General features: G+C 33.2%; 1 protein-coding gene across 5 annotated transcripts in view; it reads left to right on the top strand.

The window, feature by feature from the left end:
- The window catches only part of LOC129939356 (putative uncharacterized protein DDB_G0282133), a 147,996-nt gene extending 125,919 nt beyond the window's left edge, over window positions 1-22,077 (top strand). For 4 of the 5 annotated variants that reach the window (XM_056047341.1, XM_056047338.1, XM_056047337.1 and 1 more), the window contains 5 exons: window positions 1,199-1,295; window positions 18,610-18,747; window positions 19,063-19,618; window positions 19,689-20,231; window positions 21,727-22,077. In XM_056047341.1, the coding sequence (XP_055903316.1) occupies window positions 1,199-1,295; window positions 18,610-18,747; window positions 19,063-19,618; window positions 19,689-20,231; window positions 21,727-21,836 (1,444 nt within the window). In that variant the 3' untranslated portion in view covers window positions 21,837-22,077. The remainder of the gene's footprint in view (window positions 1-1,198; window positions 1,296-18,609; window positions 18,748-19,062; window positions 19,619-19,688; window positions 20,232-21,726) is intronic. The other variant, XM_056047339.1, reaches the window with a different exon arrangement.
- The last annotated feature ends 425 nt before the right edge of the window (window positions 22,078-22,502 follow it).

The raw sequence follows: 22,502 nt of genomic DNA, 5'->3' as shown, positions 1-22,502 counted from the left end.
GCCCAACAGAAAAAAAAATATTAAATTTAACTTTGCTTTGTCTGAAATTCAATTCTGAAAAATGGCGCCCAACAAAAACATATTTTTGCGTGTGATTTTCAATTGGAATTTGTCAGAATTTCAATGATTCTTATCTGTAGGCCTCCACTGCTCAAACAAATAAATTCCGCCCTGATATCGTTTGCAGTTTTCCGAGTCCAATGCATTTAGCCTTTCGAGGAAAACTTCTATCCATATTTTGTCTTTTTTGTTTGAAAATCTTGTTGAGTGTAAATTTTTTGCTGTGCAATCTTCATTGTCTCTAGAGACTTCTCTATACTATATAGATAGTAAGATGATATAGAACGTTCAGAATTACGGTAAAAAATAAACGATAATAACAACACTGATGATGTTAGGTAGGAGATATACACACCTCCATACCTCCCCACAAGTTTCTCCCTGCATATGATAATCCTTCTTCTACTCGTATCGTCGTGGTATACTGCTCCTTTGAACAAAACGGTGATGTGTTGGTGTTGGATGCACAAGACAAGAGATAATGCACGAATCATATGTTATGGGATGAAAAGTTATATAAAAGAGTAGAAAACAAGTTCTGCGCGAGGATGTTGTTGGCAATATGATTATGTGTGTTATGAGAATGTTTAGTTGCAACATAAACTTGCATATAAGTTGATATGACTTAGCTTATACCTTTTATAACAGATAACACATACATCACATGCTATGATGATGCTGTTACTGACTTTTCTATCCTCTCGGGACAATAATTGTATGAGAGGGAATTTATCTCATTTTATTATTATCTCATTTCTTATGGTTGTGTATATGCGGAAAAAAACCAAGCTTATAGACGAGGAAACAACAAGAAATAGAAAAAAACGGTATATTAATAAGAGAATTCTATTTATGCGGTAGCGTAACTTCTATAGTTGCGCGGGGGAGAGATTGTGGTGTGGGGATAAAAGTTTCCAACTTTTCTTAAATTTTATTATTATCTACTGATTTGTGGTTGAAAGGAAAACTTTAAATCGAATTAAATTGTTTTAAAAGAATTATGGAATTATACGATAGAAGATTTATATTTAATTAAAGAAAGATTAATGGCAGCACATTAAGAAGTGGCAACTCAAATTGGGTTCCCACTTAATCTATTTAAAATTGTTTGACTTAAATTCTGTTTTTGTTTTTTTAGGTATTTCGTTCTTACTCGTGACTACCTGCATTGCTTTAAACGTGCTTCGGGATCAGCAAACGAACGGGCCTCTGACATGGGACAATTTATTTTTAAGGTAAGAAACACCATCAATCATCTTTTTTTTTTTCGTTATCTTACTGAGAGTTGAATACTTCTTCTTGAGTGTTGACTTAAGTCATCTTAAGCGTGTACTTGTGATACCAGCAACGATATGAAACATTAACAACAACAATAACTGCTAATCCAATTACCCATAACTGATTTTTTTTGTACAGCTACAAAACAAAGGTAAAACAATTAATTAACCTTTTATAAAAAAAAGTGGTCACACTGGACATAGAATTAAGTGTAGTAAGTACCAATCTTTTGTTAGACAAATGCTCCAGACCAGGTGCGGTCAAGCTTTTTTGTTTCTGTTTTTATTTTAATCCATGTTATTGAAGTGGTTGAAATGCTTTTGGCATTTTGTAGCACCCAGAGAGACGAGAAGTTGTTGGTTTGTGGACATTGTTCAAGTTATGGCCACTTTAATGCTAGTTAATGGTTTGATTGCCATGTTGGAAAAATGTGTAAAAGGAAAAAAAATCAAAAACACTCTAGTTTCAAGTATACGGACAATGAAAAGTGTTTGGGTAACGAATTAAGTTCATGTTGCTTTTGTTTATAGTTATTGTTGAGGGGGTTTTTGTACTATGACCTTAAGGTTACATAAAATGACAAGAAAATTTAGGTTACGAGTGTGAATATTGTTTTTTTTTCTTCGTTTGTATCAAGAGGTTGTTCTTAAGACTTTGACACCGGTTTGAATGTTTTTTGCAATAAATTGCTGATGTATATTGAATGTTTTGTGGTTGTGGATATTGTTGGGATTTGGGGTAAATTTTGTGGAATCTAATAAGAGTTATTGTAATTTTTGATAATTAGGAAAATAAATGTAGGTTTTATTTTTCTAAATTGATATTTTCAGGGTCTTATGCATAAATATAAATACAAATTTGGTTGTGTGAAAACTCATAAAGAAGAGAACCTAAGTGACAAAAATAGTATAGGTATACAAAAACGAACGGTTTTTTTTATAATAAGCATACATTCAAGGGGATTTTACTACCCTTATTATGCAGACACATTTTTAGCACCATGAAAAGGAGAGAGGGTTTGAAAGGAGATGTCGGTGCACATTGGTTTTTCATTTCTGAATATTGCAAAGACTAGAAAAAACAGAGTGTGGTAAGGCATTCCACATTCGTGTAGTACCGCTAAAGAACGAATCTCTGTATTTGACAGTACGACCGAAGTTGGAGTCGAGGGTATACTGATGAGCATTCCTAGAAGCGCGAGTACTACCGTTAAATGTCTTAGTGGAAGAATGCAGCTGGCTATTTCTCTAGAGAATAAACTGTTAATATAAAGGTTCAGACAAGAAACCTAACGACGATGTTCAAGCGAAGTAAATAAACTTATGATGATATTATCATCTATTAATTTAAATGCTCTACGTTCAATACTATCCAAGAGGCTTAAGTTAGTTGCAGGAGCACCAGCCCAGAGATTGGAGTTAAACTCAAGTTTTGGACGTATATAAGTCTTGTAGATAACAGCCAAATCAGTAGGGGTGAAATATTTCTTACATCGCCTAAGGAAACCCAAATATCTTGTTGCATTTTTGGCCACATGGCGTTCCACAAAAGGTAGTTGGTGATGCACATAGCGTGAATATCGAGATCTTCAGTCTCCTCGATGCAAGTACCATCTATGGATAATGACAATGGGGGTATATTCCGCTTTAACGATACAAGACAGCATTGGGCTTTCGAAGCATTAAATTCCAAGCGGTTTTTTAATCCCCATTGAACGATGCTGTTTAGGTCGGAATTTAATGAGCTTATCATATTTTGTCGTTGCAGTTCCACATCCGAAAAAGAGAGATATGAATGTTAAAGCGAATATCAAAATCTAAGAGTACTATCGTCAACGAAACAATGTATTGAATTAAAAGTTGCAGACAGGATATAATTAATAAAAATGAGAAAGAGTGTTAGAGATAGAACAGAGCCCTGGGGCACACCAGCATTTATTTTGTGGTTTTCAGACTTAAATCTCTCTAATACTATTTGTATTGAATGATCCAAAAGGTAATTACTAATCCATAGGATTAATGAAAACCGAAAGTACGCATTTTCGATAAGAGGGCCTGATGCCAAACCCTATCACATGCTTTTGAAATATCAAGTGCAATAATCTGACTTTCTCCAAAGCGATGTAAAGATTTGCTCCACTGTTCGGTGATATGACCCATGAAATCAATAGTGGACCTATTGCTTCAAAATCCATATTGCCGGTCATTAAGAAGTTTTCGATCTTCGAGATATTTCTTGAGCTGATAATAATTCAGTATTTCCATGACCTTGAACAGAAGGGACGTAAGTTCAATCGGTCGGTAATTGGAGGGTGAGAAAGATTCGCCCTTTTTGGGGATATTAATATTAAAATATTTAAGAATTCTTGATGTATCCCTGTTAGACCCTTAAAAGAGACAAAAGCAGGAAGAACTTCAGAATGAACTTCAAAATTCGCGAAAGGCATTATTTTAAATATAAATCAGCAAACAAATGACTAATTTCATATTTTCACAAAAAAGACAATTTTCAATTACGGTAGTCTAGTTAAAAATGAGCTTAGATCAAAACAAAAAATAAAAATGGCGCCCAACACTTACAAAAAGTGTATTTTTAGTGGTATAGAAGTTTGAAATGGAATAATACAAAGATGATTTTTATAAAAAAATTTTTTTTTTGAAAGATAATCTTCTGATATTATAATTTAAATACGATTTCTGCCATATTATTGCAGGACTGCCTTGAACGAAGTCTTATCTGATAGTCCAATTTTCGATAGTTTGTTAAAATATTTGTGATTGGATATCGACAGATGTTGTCCACCAAGTGACTAACGTTCACATGATATCTCTATAGAAAAATAGCTAAGAGGTTTCAAATCGCACGATTTTGGTGACCAACTCACAGGTCAGTTCAGTTAATAAACATTTGCTGACATATTGCGCCTTCGCGCCGTCATGATAGTTGTTTAACTGATGAGTCAGCAAATATGGTTCTATAGTGGTTTCACAGAATTACGTATCAATTATTTCACCAACTCACAAAGCACCACCAAACAGACAGAACTATGATTTTAAAATTAAATTTTCAAGAATTTGATATGGTTTTTTAGGCGCCAATCTATTTATGTTTAGAAGCCCAACCAAACGCCAGTTAAAATAGCTTAAGTTTGTATACCTCTTGAAAAATATACCTTATTTCGGGTCACCTAACGCATACACCAAATTTTTTTTTTTGAAGTTTCTCACTGATATTTAGGAATGTTAAGTTTTGAAGTTTTCTGCTGCTAAAAAATACAGCTTGCAATAGTTTGAGCCTAAAATTTCACTAATCAATGCTCATATTGTTATTTTATCTGTTTTTGCGAGTTTGGATGAAAATTCTGCCTTAGGTTCCCGTGCACTCCATCAGTACTTAATTTCACATAATTCCATCAATTGTGAAATCAAATTTAAGTTCAAAATCAAACGTATCATCAAAAGCAACCAAACTCATATCACCTCATTTTCTAGCCCCTTTTCAAGTAGTAGGTCTTCTAAAAAAAAAAAACAATTTATGGGCATACCAAAGCTTACCACACAAGTCCTTGCTAAGATATCAATTTCTTGTTTTCTCACTTCACCATTAAGTCTCATGAGGATTTATGAACACTACTACTAGCTCTTCTAAAAATTCTGAAATTAAGAACACGCAAACAAAAAGCTTTAAAAAAATTACACAAACTTTAACATTAAAAAGCCAAAAAAGAAAATTCAAATCAGTTGCGCGCAATCAAGTAAAATAGGTATGAATACGAGAGTTTTCGGGTCGAGTGTATGCTTGTTGCTCTGTGGCACGTACTCTCGGGAAATTTGCCGCCAGTACAAAGATTTAATATGACCCAAGATTCTCAACATTAAGCATAGAAATTATTTTATGAATTTTCGTGCGTAAGTTGGTTTTTCATTTTGTTGTTGTTGTTTTAAGCGATTTACCTACGTGTACTCTTTTTTTTAAGTTGTTTCTTTCATACGCATATTAAAGAATGGGATATAACCAAGCAAAGGAAACAAAACTAATAACAGTTATAATAATAATAATAATACAAAAAAGAACAGTGTGAAATTGAATGCTGCCATTCGAATTTAACGGTAACAACCATTAAAGACACATCAGAAAAAGGGAAGAAAAACCAACAAAAGTATAAATAATAATGATAGCACCAAAGCAAAAACCCAAAACGCAAAATGAGTGCCTATAGAAGAAAAGTGCGTAGGTTCGTATGCCTACAAAAAGACGATGGAATACAAAATTTAAATATTCAGATTCACTAACTGAGAAGAAGAAAAATTAAATTAAAAAGAAAGAAACTCATTAGGAAGCATATTTGAACAGTTTTTGAAGAAAAGTTAAAGTTTAATGGGGTTTCGTCTTGTCTTAATTATTATTATAACAAAGACCAAAGAATCATGAATTAACATTAAAATAATGTTGTCAAATTAAATAAGTTAGAAGCAGCTGTTGCTTCTTTTGTTGAAGATGAGATGGCCAGATGTTTTGAACTACATATTATGGGATCTTTCGCATTTGAACCATCTATTAACCACTATTCATCAGGACTAGTATAATTAACAATTTAACAAATTGTCAACAACCATCTGCAGGAATAATATTTTATATCTAACACGGTGCTCCATAGTAACATTTATATTTAATTGGAAGGGGGTAAAAAACTTAGTTTTAAGCTACACAAAATAAACTTCTAGTTCAAAGAAGGAATTGAAAGACCTTCATTTACTCCCATTTGTAAATTTTGACTGCTTTCAAGACAACAAACCCAAAATTGACTTAGATCTTCTTGAAGCTCTAAATCAATCATTTAATTACTCATAATAATTAATAATAATAACTTTAACTTCATCTCATAGATCCACAAATCATTTATAAACAAAATAAAAACCAATGGACCCAGGTGCCTTCCTTGAGGTACACCAGAATTAAAACGTTTGTTTTAAAAATTGATTAAATTTGACTTTGTAACTTCTCATAGGAAGTTATTGTAATGGGTCCGATTTGTCAAATTGAAAATTTTGACATTTCTAGACGTTTCAAGGTCCCTAGAGTCGAAACAATAGATTTTTAAGATAAGTGTCTGTTACTGCGTGCGTACTTACGTTCACGACGTTTTTTTCGTCGTCCATAGCTCAAAAACCAGAAGAGTCTTCAAATAATTTTTTTTACAGACAATAGTGCAGAAAGAGTTCTCAAGAAAATTGTGTAGGTGCTTTTTTTACCATAGAAGTTTTAAAAAAAGTGAAAATTTTGGATAACCCTAAATATCTCACGAACCAATGACGCTAGGCACTTGAATTAAAAATTATATTATGTGTCGTAACGTGATAGGAAACAAATCTATTTTTGGAAAAAAATCCAATGAACGGTTGTTTTTTTTTTAAATCAAAAAACTGAAAAAAAAAGTTTTTTATCTCGAAAATTTTAGGAATAAGAAATGGTTTTATCTCTAAAACAATTGTGTGCAAAGAAAAATAACGTTTTTAACGTTTGGTAAAATTTTGAGTAAAATCGAAGTGACAGTTTTTTTTATAAAAAAAAAAAAAAAACATTCCTAAAAGTTGGTAAAAATTGATTTTGGACTCAAATATCTTTTCAAAAATTTAAGATTATGGCTTCCAACTTATTTTGTCTTACAAGAAATATTGTTGTCAACATGCAGTAACATTTTGAGAAAAATCAAATTGACAATTTTCTTACAAAAAATTAACAAAAGTTTGTAAAATTTGATTTTCGACAATAATTATTATGTGGTTTAAAAAAATTCTTCGTGAATAAGCAAATTATTCACTACTGCTCCCTTTATCGAAGCCCAAATTTAGACAGAGTATCGACTTCTCGTGAATTTGATGCTTTGTCTGATTCCATCCAAAGAATTGTTTCATCCTATCCTCGCATTGAAATCGTTGTTACGGGCGATTTCAATGTACACAATTCTTCATGGCTTCAACATTCAGGCCAGACAACACCTGATGGAGTGTTGATAGAAATCTTCGCTGAGTTGAACCACCTACCTCAGATTGTCAACGAGCCCACCCGAATATCGGACGTTGAAGGTCGAGCAGAAAACACTCTTGACTTGTTTCTTACCTCTGACCCTGATAAGTACACTGTTAGTGTTCTATATCCTCTAGGCACATCTGACCATTGTGTTATATCAGCAAATTTCTCGTGTCAATACTGTTCAGTTAAAGAAAGAGCTCCTAAGAGAACCGTTTGGCAATACGAGAAAGCCAACTGGGACGGTCTCAATAATTACTTCAGGATCTCTAACTAGTCACTATGGTTCCTCGATAGTGACGTTGACGCCAGCGCTGATATGATCACAAGTTTAATTCTCCTGGGAATGAGATCCTTTATACCAAACAGGGTTAAAAGTATCAGACCCAAGGAAAACGCTTGGTTTGATGAGAGCTGTAAAGAGGTTATTAGGGCCAAAGAGATAAGTTTCCGTTGCTATAAAGCCAACCGTACTGAGGAAAGCCGGAAAAAGTTCAAACAAGCCAGGAAGGCCTGCAACGCCCATATTTGTACATGACCAAAATTTACGGCAAAAAATACTGCAATGTCCCAAAAGCAGTAAAAAAACATGAGAAATTCTTCCTCTTTTTCGGTTTTTACGCTCGTTGTCAATGACACTCCTTTTGTTAGCTCTTTAGAGAAAGCAAATCTCTTTGCTAGGCAGTTCGCCGCCAATTCTACATGGCTCCGCCTGTACTTGAGCGAGTTAGTGATTCTATGGGACCAATCTTTTTTCGCACTCGTACTGTGGCAAGAGTCCTAAGAGATCTAAACACACATAAATCCGCTAGTCCGGATGGTATCCTCGATATTGTTCTAAAGAGGTGTTCTTCAACGCTGGCAAAACCACTTCGTAAGCTTTTTCATCTGTCCTACTCCTCAGGTCTCGTTCCGAGCGGATTCCCAAAAAAGGCGAATCTTCCTCACCCTCTAACTACCGACCGATTGCACTTACGTCCCTTCTTTCCAAGGTCATGGAAACGCTGATTGATTGTCAGCTCAAGAAATATCTTGAAGATCGAAAGCTTCTTAATGACCGACAATACGGCTTTCGTAGCAATAGGTCCACTTATGAACTCATGGTTCATCTCACCCAACAGTGGAAAGATTGCACTTGATACTTCAAAAGCATTTGATAAGGTTTGGCATCAGGCTCTCTTATCGATAATGCGGGCTTTAGGTTTTCATGAATCCCTGCTTTCATTGGATTAGTAATAACCTTTCGAATCATTCAATTAGTATTGGATGGATTCAAGTCTGAAAAATATAAAATAAATGCTGGTGTGCCCCAGGGCTCTGTTTTATCTCCAACACTCTTTCTCATTTTTATTAATGATCTTCTGTCTGCAACATCTTATCCGATACATTGTTTCGCTGACGATAGTACTCTTAGCTTTTCATATTCGTTTTCAGACTCATATCCCTATTCTTCGGATGTGGTACTATAACGACAAAATATGATAAGTTCATTAAATTCCGACCTAAACAGCATTGTTCAATGGGGATAAAAAAAACCGCATGGAATTTAATGCTTCGAAAACCCAATGCTCTCTTGCATCGTTAAAGCGAGATATACCCCCGTTCTCATTATCCATGGATGGCACTTGCATCAATGAGACTGAACATCTCGATATTCTCGGTATGTGTGTCACCAACCACCTCTTGTCGAATGATCACATACGCGATTTTGCCAAAAATGTGTTTGGGTTTCCTTAAGCGATGCAATTAATATTTCACCCCTTCTGATCTGGCTGTTATCTACAAGACTTACATACGCGCAAAGCTTGAGTATAACTCCCATCTATGGGCCGGTGCTCCTGCAACTTACTTAAGCCTCTTGGATAGTATAGAACGTAGAGCATTTAAATTGATAGATGATAATATCATCATAAGTTCATTTACTTCGCTTGAACATCGTCGTAAGGTCTCTTGTCTGACTCTTTTTTACCGTTTTTTTTAACGGCTTATGCTCTAGTTAAATAGCCAGTTGCATTCCTTCCCTTAAACAGTTCAACCGTAATACTCGCGCTTCTAGGAATGCTCATCAGTATACCCTCGAGCCCAACTTCAGTCGTACTGTCAAAAACAGAGATTCGTTCTTTAGGCGTACTACGTGAATGTGGAATGCTTTACCACACTCTGTCTTTCCTAGTCATTGCAATATTCAGGAATTCAAAACCAATGTGCACCGGCATCTCCTTTTAAACCATCTCTCCTCTTCCTAGTGCTCACACTGTGCCTCTGCATAATTAGGGTAGTAATATCCCCTTGAGTGTATGTTTATTATAAAAAAAAATATATTTTTAAAACTTTGACATATTGGCTTTAAAATAATTTGATCTTATGAAATTTTGAGAAAAATCGAATTGACAATTTTTTTACAAAAAATAAAAACCTTAAAAAAAACAATGCTAAAACTTAGTACAAATTTACTTTCGACTCAAATATCTTTTCAAAACCTCAAAATAGTGGCTCCAAGCTAATTTTATCTAACAGAAAATATTCTTTTCGACATTCAGTAATTTTTTTTATAAAAATTCAACAGTCCGTAAAAATAACATCCACAAAAAATAGTACGCAAATTTGGTAAAAATTGATGTTTGATTCTCGATATCTCGTGAACAATAGAAGAAGATAATGACTTCAAATTAATTTAATTCATCCAATTTGTATTTGTTTATATAAGACATAAAGACTTTTAAGAAATGTTACTAAAATTGGTAAAAATTGGTTTTCGACTAAAAATCTCGTTAAAAAAAATACATATTTTTGGTAATTTTTAATTTGTTTAAACAATTTAACTGACAACTTTTTTAACAAAACACGAAAACCTACAAATCTTTTAAGCAAAGACAAATCGACAGACGGGATAGGAAGTTATCAGTGTGGCTTGCATCCCAGCCTCATTTTTTAGGCCCTGCCAATTATGTGGGTAGATAAACCTATCTAAATCCTCTACGAAATCTACTTTCACCACTCTTCTATATTAACAAAACAATCATTTCAACCATTTTCAGCAAAGTGTTTCACACTTCCTGAAGCGCTCAATGGTGATGGTCGTTGGTTTCACTGTTTCACACTTACACACTTAGGCACACACTAAATAATATGCTATCCTATGACGTTGAGTTTGGTCGCGGTTAACGATGCTGAAATTGATTTCATGTCTTTTCGGGAAGAAAAATCTCTCAACCATGCTAAATATAATTACCATCAAAAAATTATTAATTTCAACTATGAAACTTGCACCCCATCAACCACTTACGTCATACCTGTCAAAAAAATAAAAAAATTAAATTAAAATAGATGAGAGCTTGTATCCGGCACATGCCTGCTGTGGAGGCAAGATAATCCTTTTAATTATAACTTTTAACAAAAGCACCTACTTAATTCTCGATGTAGTAATGTGATTTTATTATTTTGCAATATTTATTGAATTACGCATTTATGGACCATATTTTAATGATGCTACATAAAAATGCCAATAAGTTCCACAAATATGCCATAAATATCAATAAATCGGATAAAAGTATCTACCAAATCCCAAAGGCAGCAAGGTAACTTTTCACATTGTTAACAAATTCGGAAACGACAAATTTCCTATGAAAACCTAAGTAAACGCGTTGCATGTATATTTTTCCACCTCGAAGCCATATTCAAATGAAAATTGTATTTTTTGAAACCAGCACAATCGTTATACCGACATTGATTCACAACAGCACACAATCGACACCGTCCGACTGTCGTCCGTTAGGGACCTGCTCGACGGAGCGGCGTCAGTAGTCAGTATCGTCGACGTACGTTTATGTTCTATAAACCAATAAATGGTTTATGGCAAAATTTACCGTTTGTTGTTATTCGAATGAAAAATCAATTAATTTTCGGTGGTCGCTTGGTTAAAATTAGAAATGTTTCGCGTGTGTTCAAAATTCTCATACACTGGGGCTATAATGTACATATCTACGAATGTGTGTCTGTGTACCGAATGAGATTAGAAAATAAATATACAAAAATAAAATTGAAATTCGAAAAACGAAAAAGGAAGTGAAACGATGAAAACTTAATTATTGTTTGCCGAAGAGGCTTCATTGGTTTTGGGTGTTGAATTTGTATCGTTCGAGGCGATATTTAAATTCAATTGGATAAATAAAAAAGAATATGAGATATTTGCAACTTTATATAAGCATATTAATTACGTGTAAATTTGTTTTTGGAGTACTTAACTTCTTTTAAGTAGTTTTAAAAAAGAATGACACTTTATTTGGTACTAAAAAAGCAAGTTTAACTAATTCAATTAAGTTTTTAGTTCTTTTGTACTAAAAATCTTTAACCAATATCTAAAATCCTTAAGACAAGCTAAGATATATTTTTGAATTCTATATTTTGAGAAAAAAAGACGAACTTCAATACTTTCAAAATTTGGTAAAAAGGTAAATGTGGAAACTAACTTTTTTCAATGTTACCACTTTGGTTTTTACATTTATTCCTGGTACGGAGACTTTTTGAACTAAGCTCATATTTATAACATAATGAATGTTTGTGAATATCAAATTTATTAAATTCGGTTACAATTTTTAATGAATTGACTTTTAATACCTCTGAGCTGGACTTAAGTTCTTAAATAAACACATTTGAGGAACACGATTTAAAGGAAAGGGGAACTATAAAAATATTGATTTCAGTACTAAAAACACCTTTGAATATCTAAAATTAAGATTTTTATTTTATGAAAGCTTTTATGTGATTTGTATTTACAAAGAATGCAGTAAGTATTTTTTTTAAGTTATGTTTTTAGTATTGAATATATTATTAAAATCTGTACTAAAAAGACAAACTGTTAAAAAAAAAATTTGAAGAGTGGTAACTATGGTTTATGCATAATAAATTTAAATTATACATATTTTAGATAGATAGATAGATAAATAAATATTTATTCATTAAAAACGATGTATAATAATTTACAAACAAAAAAAACATTTATAAATAATATTTCAAAAATGTTATCAAATTTTTAAATGTTGTTTTGTTAAACTGGCAAAGTTATTTAAAAAAAAAAAGAATAGTTAACAATAAATATGTGTTACTATGAAAAAAGATAACCATTAACAATAATTTACTTTAAATGATTGTTCAAAATATTTAAGTTTAATTTTATTGTTTAACTAAAAAACCGAAGATGGCGAAGAAGTGGAAATGTTTCGGAGAACATGGACTTTTAGTTTAGTTAAAACGGAAAAAGGTGAACTCTAAGAGGTTCAAGTTATGGAATATTCGGGCTTTTAGTTTAGCTAAAACAAAACTTTTTTCTTTTTGTATTTAAGTAGATACTTCAAAACAGACTCAAATACGAATTTCTGTAATGATTAGCACGGGAGACTTAGCTTACCAGCAATTTCCAACCATACTCCCCTTTCGGGAGTTAATTCATTTAATGCTTAGTAGCAGAATAATTAAACCAAAACTGGGCAACTCTTCTAGTAGACGATTCGTTAGTAGAGGGACACCGCAAGGTGGTGTTCTATCCCCTCTCCTCTGGAACCTAGTGGTGAATGAAATCCTAACAAGTCTGGATGCGGAGGGTTTTAGAGTGATAGCCTTTGCGGACGACGTTGCTATAGCTGTTTCAGGAAAGCATCTTAATATCCTAAAAGAACTCTTACAAAATGCCTTGGACAGACTAATACTTTGGGTTGATCGGTGTGGACTGGCTGTTAACCCACACAAAACCGATCTGGTCTTATTTTCGAGATTCCATTTGTCAACCCTCCCTATATTAAAGGAATCCAATTAAAATTTTCAGACGAGCCTAAATTCCTGGGCCTTGTCTTAGAAAAAAGCTAAATTGGAAACGCAACGTACAGGAAAGAGTCAAAAAAGCTACTGTAGCTATCTTTTCTTGCAAAAATTTGCAGTAAATGGGGTTTACAACCCAGAATCACGCATTGGCTATACACATCGGTAATCAGACCGATTTTAACTTACGGTGTGGCGGTATGGTGGACTGCTTTAGAGAAAGGTATAAACAGGGATAAGTTAAATAAGGTCCAACGTTCAGCTTGCCTATGTATAAGCGGATCGCTTCGCACGACCCTGTCTGCTGCACTGGACACCTTACAACTCTTGACATATTTAGCAAACGAATAGCTGCAAGCTCTGTTATTCGCCTCAATGCTTCGTCGCAGGGGACGAACAACAACATTGGCCACTTCGTTATTCTAAGGTACTTAGAATCAATTCCAAAGCACACAGTCTACACCATCCCCCAACTACAATTCGATCCAGATCTTTTTGGGAGGATAGGACTTTTTTTGGAGGATGAGTCAATCCATTTTTACACAGATGGGTCAAAAACAAAAGGAGGGGTTGGTGGAATTGTGTACTCTGAACGACTGAAATTAAGTCTCTCATTCCGCCTTCCCAATCATTGTAGCGTGTTCCAGGCGGAACTTTTGACGATAAAAGAAGTCTTGTCTTGGCTCAAAGAAAACGTGATGTCAACATAGGTATTTTATCTGATAGCCAGGCCGCTATCAAATCTCTGGACTTTCTCTACAAACTCTATTACAGTCTATAACTGTCGATCATCTCTAATAGAGATGGCGCAACAGTTTAATATTCACCTTTGCTGGGTGCCGGGCCATAGAGACATTCCAGGTAACTGTAAGGCAGATGAACTCGCCAGGAACGGTACAGTACAGCCCATCCTACCACGTTTGGCAAGTACTGGCATACCAATCGCTACTTGTAAACTGTTGCTAATGCAAGACGCTGTGAGAAGGGCAGGCACCAGGTGGAACAACATCACCACGTGTCAAGCCACAAAAAACATCTGGCCAACACTGGATTCAAAACGTTCAAGGTGCTTGCTCTCTCTAAGCAGATCGCATATAAGCTAGATAATATGTGTCATAACCGGACACTATCTAATAGAAAAGCACGCCACGAGACTAGTCGTATTCTCAAATGACTTTTGCAAAAGCTGTATGGACGAGGAAGAGGAAGAAACGGTTCTTCATCTTCTCTGCACATGCCCTGCTCTAGCTCGAAAACTCAAGAATTACCTAGGAGAATTCTTCTTAAACGATCTAAACGATCTAAATCATATCGGGATAATCAGCCTCTCACGTTTCGTAAAAGACTCAAGCTGGTTCCATTGAGCTTAGTAGGAAGCCTCAAGATTCATGTGGTATCACAATGGGCCATTAAACTGGCTTAAGTGTGTCAGTTTCCATCTTGGACAGCCACTATAACCTAACCTAACCTAACCCCTTTCAAAACAAGTAAACTTTCTTCCGACGAAAAGAATCTTTTATCAAAATGAAGTCTACGGATTTCTTGTGAAATAGGACAAGTTGCTAAAAAATGGTAAACATCTTCGTTTTGGTTTGAGTTGCAGAGTGACAAAAATGGAATCTAAGTCAGTGCTATGTAGCCTGTAGTTGAGCTCAAGAATTTCAGTCCGTATTTTGAATATTAAACTTGTATCAGAAGCAGAAAGGTTCTCACAGAAATAATTATAATCACCCAAAAAGGGAAATATTTACAATGGAGTGATATAAGCAGGATTTGTTTGTGCTGATTACTATCAGGCCTTTAAATTTCTAACATATTTTTCGGAAGCCCGGACTCAACATAATAAGGCGAGCTACGCTGCAGCCGGAAGATTCTTTTGAAAAAGTATTTTCGAAAAACTTCCATATCCTCTAGAAATTGCTATCCATACACTTGATTCCCATAACAAAAGAAACTGTTCACGGTAGCCTCAAAAACCTTAAATATCGGTGTAGGGTCCACGGAGCTTCTTGAAGCTTCTAGTAGAAGTTTCTCTTTAATACGGTTTTTGCCGTTCAAATTATGAGTGATGCTAAAACCAAAATATTTATACAAATATTTATACAACTACAATAGTGAAACCATCTGATGTGAAATTTCGTACATCTGAACGGTGTTGAGGTTTAAAAATCATAATTTTAGATTTAAAAATGTTAATTTTGAGATCCCACGAATTGCAATATTGTTTAAGTTTATTTATCTGAAGCTGCAATGTCACTTGGTTATCAGAGAATACCACCAGGTCATCAGCATAGAGCATAATCTTCAAAGATAAATCACCATAGTTGACGCCACCCGGTAATTAATTTTCAATATCATTGATAAAAAAAAGCGAACATCAGCGGACTCAATATACAGCCTTGTGGAACACCTGTTTTGGTATTAAGGGATTTTGACATAGATAAGATATACCATTACAAACCATTGCAGACGTGTTTAATAAGAGTTGTGCATAAATCCGAATAAATTTGGTTGAAATACCAATAACTGCTAGCTTATATAAAAGTGATCTTCTGTTCATGGTATCAAAAGCAGCTTTAAAATCAACGAAAAAGTGTATAGGTAAAAATTTGATCAATCATAGAAAAGCCCGCGCGGAAACCAGCCTGATATCGACTTATCAAATTATTTCTATTAATTCAGTTTACAAGCCTAACATACAACATTTGAGCAAACAGTTTCCTGAGTAAGTTCAGAACTGAAATGCCTCTATAATTTCCTGGTGAACTCGGATAACCCTTTTTAAATATAGGAAATATTGTAGCCAAACGAAAATAGGTCGAAATTTATCTTCTGTAAACATTTTGTTTAATAACCCCAACACACGCTCCAGAAATTCAGGAGTTGAATTCTTATAGAATTCGATAGGAATACCATCCAAACCCACTGCTTTGTTATTTTTCATTCTACTTAGAGATGCCAACATCTCAACTATGGTAAAAGGAGAGTCTAGCTCATCGATTGAAACATTTTGCATGGCAAAACTGATGGAATTCTGGTAAGGATGTGGCAGTAGTAAACCTTCAAAGTACGTAACCAGGTCGTCAACACTAATACTTAAAGAAGATGACTTGCTGCGACCTCCCAAAATCCGTAAATAGTACCAGCATGACTTTGAGTCCTTACAGTCTAGAAGTTTCCCAGCCGCTTTGATAAAATATAAAAGCTTTTTTCTTCTACACAAATCTTTAAATATTTTATTCTGTTCAAGGTAATTTCCTCTGTCAGTTTCGTTGTTAGATTGTCTAAACAATCTTAGGTAAGTGACAGACTTTTCCCTACATTTCTAACATTCATCGTCATACCACTTCGGTTTTGCCATCAGTGTTGTAGGACGAAATCTGTGCGTTATTGATTATCTTATTAGTTAAAAAATTTCGTCTATACACACCAGCCTTGTTTTCAACCCATCTTAATTTATTGCTAATTGGATATTCTTCAACTTCTTTATTATTTGTTTTTTTTTTTAAAGAAGTCACATGACACTAATATTGGTAAATGATTTGAAAAGTTTGCTGGGTGTACTTCAAAGCTTTTGACTAAATCGATCCAATCTCCCTTTACTACGTACAAATCTATAACATAGCATCCAACCAAAATCTTCAACCATTTCTAACAGCAACTTTCCGTTACCGTTAAGACATTCAACTAGTGAATTTCTCGTGGAGAAAAACCTCCCATCGTTCTGAAGCTGAGAGTTTTGAGAACTACTATTTTTTTTTAATTTGGCTTTAAACTAATTTTAGAACTTTTGTACTAAAAGGTGATATTACAGTTAAACAATGAGCAAAAAACTCCGGTATTACGGCAAGAACTGACAAACTTTGTTTAAAGCCTCATAATCTTTAAATACGAACTCTGTGTACCTAACATCTGTGAAAAAGATTAAACAACAATAACCAATCCACGCACACAAAAAAGTTAAAACCACCCAGACCGTTGAGTTGTGGCATCCGTTTCGAAGAGATAAACTCTTTTTATTTTTAATTTCATTTAATGATGATTTTTCTTCTTCTATTTTACATTAATGCCATTTTAATTGCAACAAACACACAAAAAGTAAAAAGAAGTAAAATAGAAAATTTCCTGTATCTCTTACAGTTGTTTGGTTTTCTGTTGTTGTCGGTTTTGTAAATTCCACTATTATTTACTGCCATTACTATGTACTTCATCAACTTATACTTTAAAGAGTATATTTTGTTTAAGTTTTTTTGATTAAAACTCATCATCATCTTTGAATCTGGAATTAACAATCAATGACTAGACCGAGAACGGAAATTTTCATCTTCTATAACAAAATAGTATCAGTACAATAAAAAATATTGTCGACTTTATTTTGATAGCTATTATCTCACTACTTCGGTATAACAATAATTTCCAACATTTCTTTACAAGTAAAGAATGTAAATGAATAGGAAGGATTGATTTTTTTTTGTTGTCAGTTTTAATTTAAATATTTTTCTTATTTCTTGTTTTTCAATTAAGGAATTTTATTTCCTACAGCAATTTGATAAAAATGATTGATTTTTCTCGTATTTGATTGATTGCCTTTGGTTTGTTTGAACTTAAGTTTAAAGTTCATTCACACTTATCACTGTTTTTTCGCATGATTAATTTGCTACTTTAAGAACTAGACTCTTTCACATGTGTCATGATTTAATAAATGATTTCTGATAAATGACTTGAATACTAAAATGTAAGCGGAAAATGTGATTGAACACTTTTGTTGTAAGAACTTTTGTACTAAAAACATAAAACAGCTCAACTATTTAATTCATATAGTATTTTTTGTTTAACTCTGTATTATTATTCAAGTAAAAATAAATATTAATCATCATCCTAATCCAATTTAAATATTAATTTAGAACATAAGTACTAAATAAGGTGAAATTAAACGGAAGCTTATTAAAATTAAAAATTCCCGATAGAAAAAGCAGCTAAATATATTTAAAAATTATTAGCATTCAAAATGAAACCATTTAGAAAATCATAAGTCTTTGTTGAGACATTGAAAAGTTTAGAACTAGATTTTTTCGAAATTTAAACAAATTTTAATTTTTTTTTAATAATAAGCACACACTCAAGGGGATATTACTACCCTTATTATGTAAAGACACAGTGTGAGCACTAAGAATAAGAGATAGAGGTTGGTTATTAGTCTCCTATCTGAATTGTTCTTTGAACCTGAGTTCTAAAATATCAGAAATTAACTTTGCATTTAAACAACGGAATTTTTCTTCAAATAATTGTACTAAAAAATCATAATTGGATCAAAAGCTGACTTTTAACTAAGATAATAAAACATGTCAACTCTCATTTTCTTAGCCTATTTAAAGATTAACTTTAGTACAAACAATTTCATAATTCAAATACCATTTTTCATTACAGGTTAAACTCGTAGATGTTGAAAAAGTTGAATGGCTCAATCGTCGTTCGTACAGTGCAATCGGTTTGCTTCTCGGTCGTGAGGGTCGTGTACTCCTACGTTGCGACGAAGGTCTAGAAGATTGGTTTGAATTGCTTGAGGTAAGTTCGTTACTCTTAAAAATTTTAGCAACTAAGTTCACTTCACTAAACCGAAGAGGAATTCCTACATCATATCATCAAATTATCCAAAAGTACCTGCGCATAATTACATGGAATCACATCTCAGTTACAAAACACGCAGACAAAAACGCATGTCATGATCTCTTCCTATATAGTCCTATCTCTAATAAGCCTATACCGAACATCGTCTATATGATGGTCGTTAATTAACTTCATCTTCATTGTTGTGTACATTTTCTTCTACTTTTTTTTAGTTTTTTTCTCATCATTTTTAATGTAATTTGTCTTTCTTAGGAATGTACAGTAACATCGAAAGAACGCCGGCGTGCACTTAAAATCACGCAAGGTCCAAGATCGCGTGCATCGCTTGCGGCTCCAGTTTCACATGCATCGCTACAGGCACATCACTTTGGTCTGGGCGGCACATATTCTAGCGCCCTAGACGACTGGCGGCATTACAAGTTGAATGGCAATTCAGCCAATCAGTTCCTCTTCTCTGATTCTGTGCCTGATTTGAGTGCGTTGAATAATGAGAATCATAATAGTGGCATGTCAACTAACCACTCAACCCCGCAAAAGATTCCCTATTCGAATAACTTGAATCTCAGTCGATACTCAAACGGGTATGCTAGCCAGAATAGTTCCTTCTCGAATGGACTCTATGGTTCTCCCAGGAGGATTTTCATCAATAGCAGTTTTGGAAGCAACCATGTTGTGGATGAAGAAGACGAGGAAGTTCAGCTTAGACGTCCAAGGATGTTCAGGAATAACAATGAAAATGGCAACGAACTGGATAAAGACTGGTTATACCGGAAGCCCAGAGCTCCTACAACCGACACAAGGCACTCAGGTAAGTTTCATAGAAACCATAACGTTTTCTCAAAGAGAAAGAAAACAAATTATAGCGATTTTATTTGCAGTTCAAACAACCGACCTCGATTACACGGCTAATGACAGTGGTCTAGATACTCCGCCCTCAACTCATCGTCCGTCCAGTTACCGTGATGTCAACCATGCCAGTCCACGTGATTCAACCGAAACCACTGTTAGTTCATCGCGAGGCACCCTCTTGCACTCGCCTGGTGGGAGCTTCCGTTCAAAACACCTCAACCACATCACAAACCTTAATCAGGCAAACACCCTAAACGGCTCGCGGTACAGTGTCCAAGAACGCGTTCTCAAAATACGCAACGAAGAAGATCGTTGTTCATCTATCAAATCAGTTAACCGTCTCAATCACAATGAACTTTATGATCCAAATCAGAATCGTTACTACAAGATGAATGGAAACCAATCCCTGACACCACAACATTCACCAGCAACAGCTGGCGGAATTGGAGGAAATGGTAATGGCAATGGTAATACATCTACGACAAACAGTGGTTCGGGTATCTTTCGTGAAAGATACCAGCACCCTGCTTTGGCTGCAATCATAAATGAATCGCAAGGCATTAAGTTTAGAGGTAGGAATTTTTTGTAGAGAATTTTTGTTTCCTTATTTTTGTGTTGGAACAAAATTAAATATGAAACTATTCGGTGTTGTTCGTTAAAATATTGAATGAATGTTTATGAAATGTGACTAGACAGAGAAATGGACACCCCATTTCCATATATTGGTGCACTCAACTATACTATAGAAGGAATGTTAAATGGTATACAATACTTTATTTGCACTGCATGTTAATTTTTTGTTTAACTACTTTTTATTGGAAAATGTAAAGGTGGACAAAAAACCAATCGTTGTAGAAAAATTCCTTTTACTTCAAATATTGAAAGCTATTGTGCTTACATAATATTAACGAAATTCAGCTATTCAGCACAAAAAAAAATCCACAGAAAATTAAATGTCTTACATGTTTTTTGATTTTACTTTAATATTAAATTGTTCTTTTAACAGAGAGTCTAAAAAATACATATCTTAGTTAAAAAAAGGAACCTAAACATTATAAATATCAACTTTGAAGTCGAAACACAAGTGCTTACAAAGTAAAATAGGATATTCAGCTTATACCGAATATTTTCTGAAATTGTTTTCAGTTGTTGCTTACATGTTTTTTACAAAAAATATATGAATACAATTTGTGTAAGAAAAGCTTTGAAGTAAAAAAACTATGTGTGCTTGTGCATACAAAATTCGAAGAACATTCAGCTATTCAGCATGATATTCCACAAGCAAAATTTACTCATAAAAATAAAGAAAGCAAGAAAGTTTTCCAAAGTGATCACTTTTGTACTTCAATTTTCAAATTTAAAACTTAAGTGTTTAAGAGGACGGTCAATTCAGCTATTCAGCAAAGTTAATTTCCAATGAATTACATTTCCTGAAACATTTTTGTCTTTTTAAATGTATTGCAGAGTCGAAAAAATCAATGCTTACAAATTGAATACAATAACAAAAGTAATACAAACAAATGAATGTGATCTTCGAAGAAAAAAATTTAAAACTTAAGTGTTTAAGAGGACGGTCAATTCAGCTATTCAGCAAAGTTAATTTTCTATGAATTACATTTCCTGAAACATTTTTGTCTTTTTAAATGTATTGCAGAGTCAAAAATATCAATGCTTACAAATTGAATGAAAAAACAAATGTAATACAAGCAAATAAATGCGATCTTCGAAGAAAAAAAAATATGCTTACAAAATAAACAAAAAAATTAAGTATTTGTCCCTACATTTGCCATAAAATTTAAGTTAAACATCTGATTCATCCGAAATCGTTTAAAAAAAACCATTAATAAATGTTTGTAATTTAAATATTTTAAAATTTGTATATAAATAATAAATTAACTTAATTTATGCCTTGCTTGTTCATTTTTGTCAATATATTGCATGTTATTTATTTATTTAAACTTTATTTTTGCACGTTTCTATTCAATGTTGTAATATTTCTCTCTTTTCTATTTCTTACAAAAAAACTCTCTTTTGTAAATTAAAGAGTGTCTTGCATTTTTATTTTAGATCGTTCCTATTCTGATTGTCAGCAAGGTCCACCAAGACGTTCTGTAAATAATAATCCATCACCAACACCACGTCGTGCTCCCATATTTGGTACACCAACTCGTGTATAGCGATTAAAGATTTAATTATTATTTAATAATTTATTTTCACATCGCAAATTATGAATTCGAACAACAATGAAAATGTATTAAATAATAATAATTTATGTAGTTTAAGAGCTAAACAACAACAACAGTTGCGTGTAAATAAAATTATAAATTTTTTCTTTTTATTTTTGAAAAATTAAACTTGTAGAAAAAATTGGACTAAAACAGGATATTTTAGAAAGCATTATTATGATATATAAAATAATTAAAATATAATAAGAACTTAATTGGTATAGTAGTATTTACAAAATATACGTAATATTCAATAAAACGATGACAAACGTAATAATTTTAAACAAATAACTGTGAAATATAAAATTTAAAAAATATATACAAATAAGCTTTTGGCTTATAATTACGTATGTAGTTATTTTTAAAAGAAGATTAAACTTCGAATAAATTGAAAACAATTTCAAAATAAGAAAAATTATTAATTAAATACCTAAAATACCCTTAAATTTACATAAAAGAAAAACTCACTAGTAGAATTTATTTAAAAATTAACAACAAAAAAGAAAATAGCTCCAAAGAATTTTTACAACGATTTGTACGTAAAATATAAATTTAAATAAATCTTAAACTTAAAAACATATATTATTATATTGCTAAATAAGTTATACTCATATTTAA

This window comes from Eupeodes corollae, chromosome 1 (assembly GCF_945859685.1).
Source record: "Eupeodes corollae chromosome 1, idEupCoro1.1, whole genome shotgun sequence".
In the NCBI taxonomy this organism is placed as follows: domain Eukaryota; kingdom Metazoa; phylum Arthropoda; class Insecta; order Diptera; family Syrphidae; genus Eupeodes; species Eupeodes corollae.
Note: the sequence above shows the minus strand (reverse complement) of the source record. Positions and strands in the feature narration are given on the sequence as shown.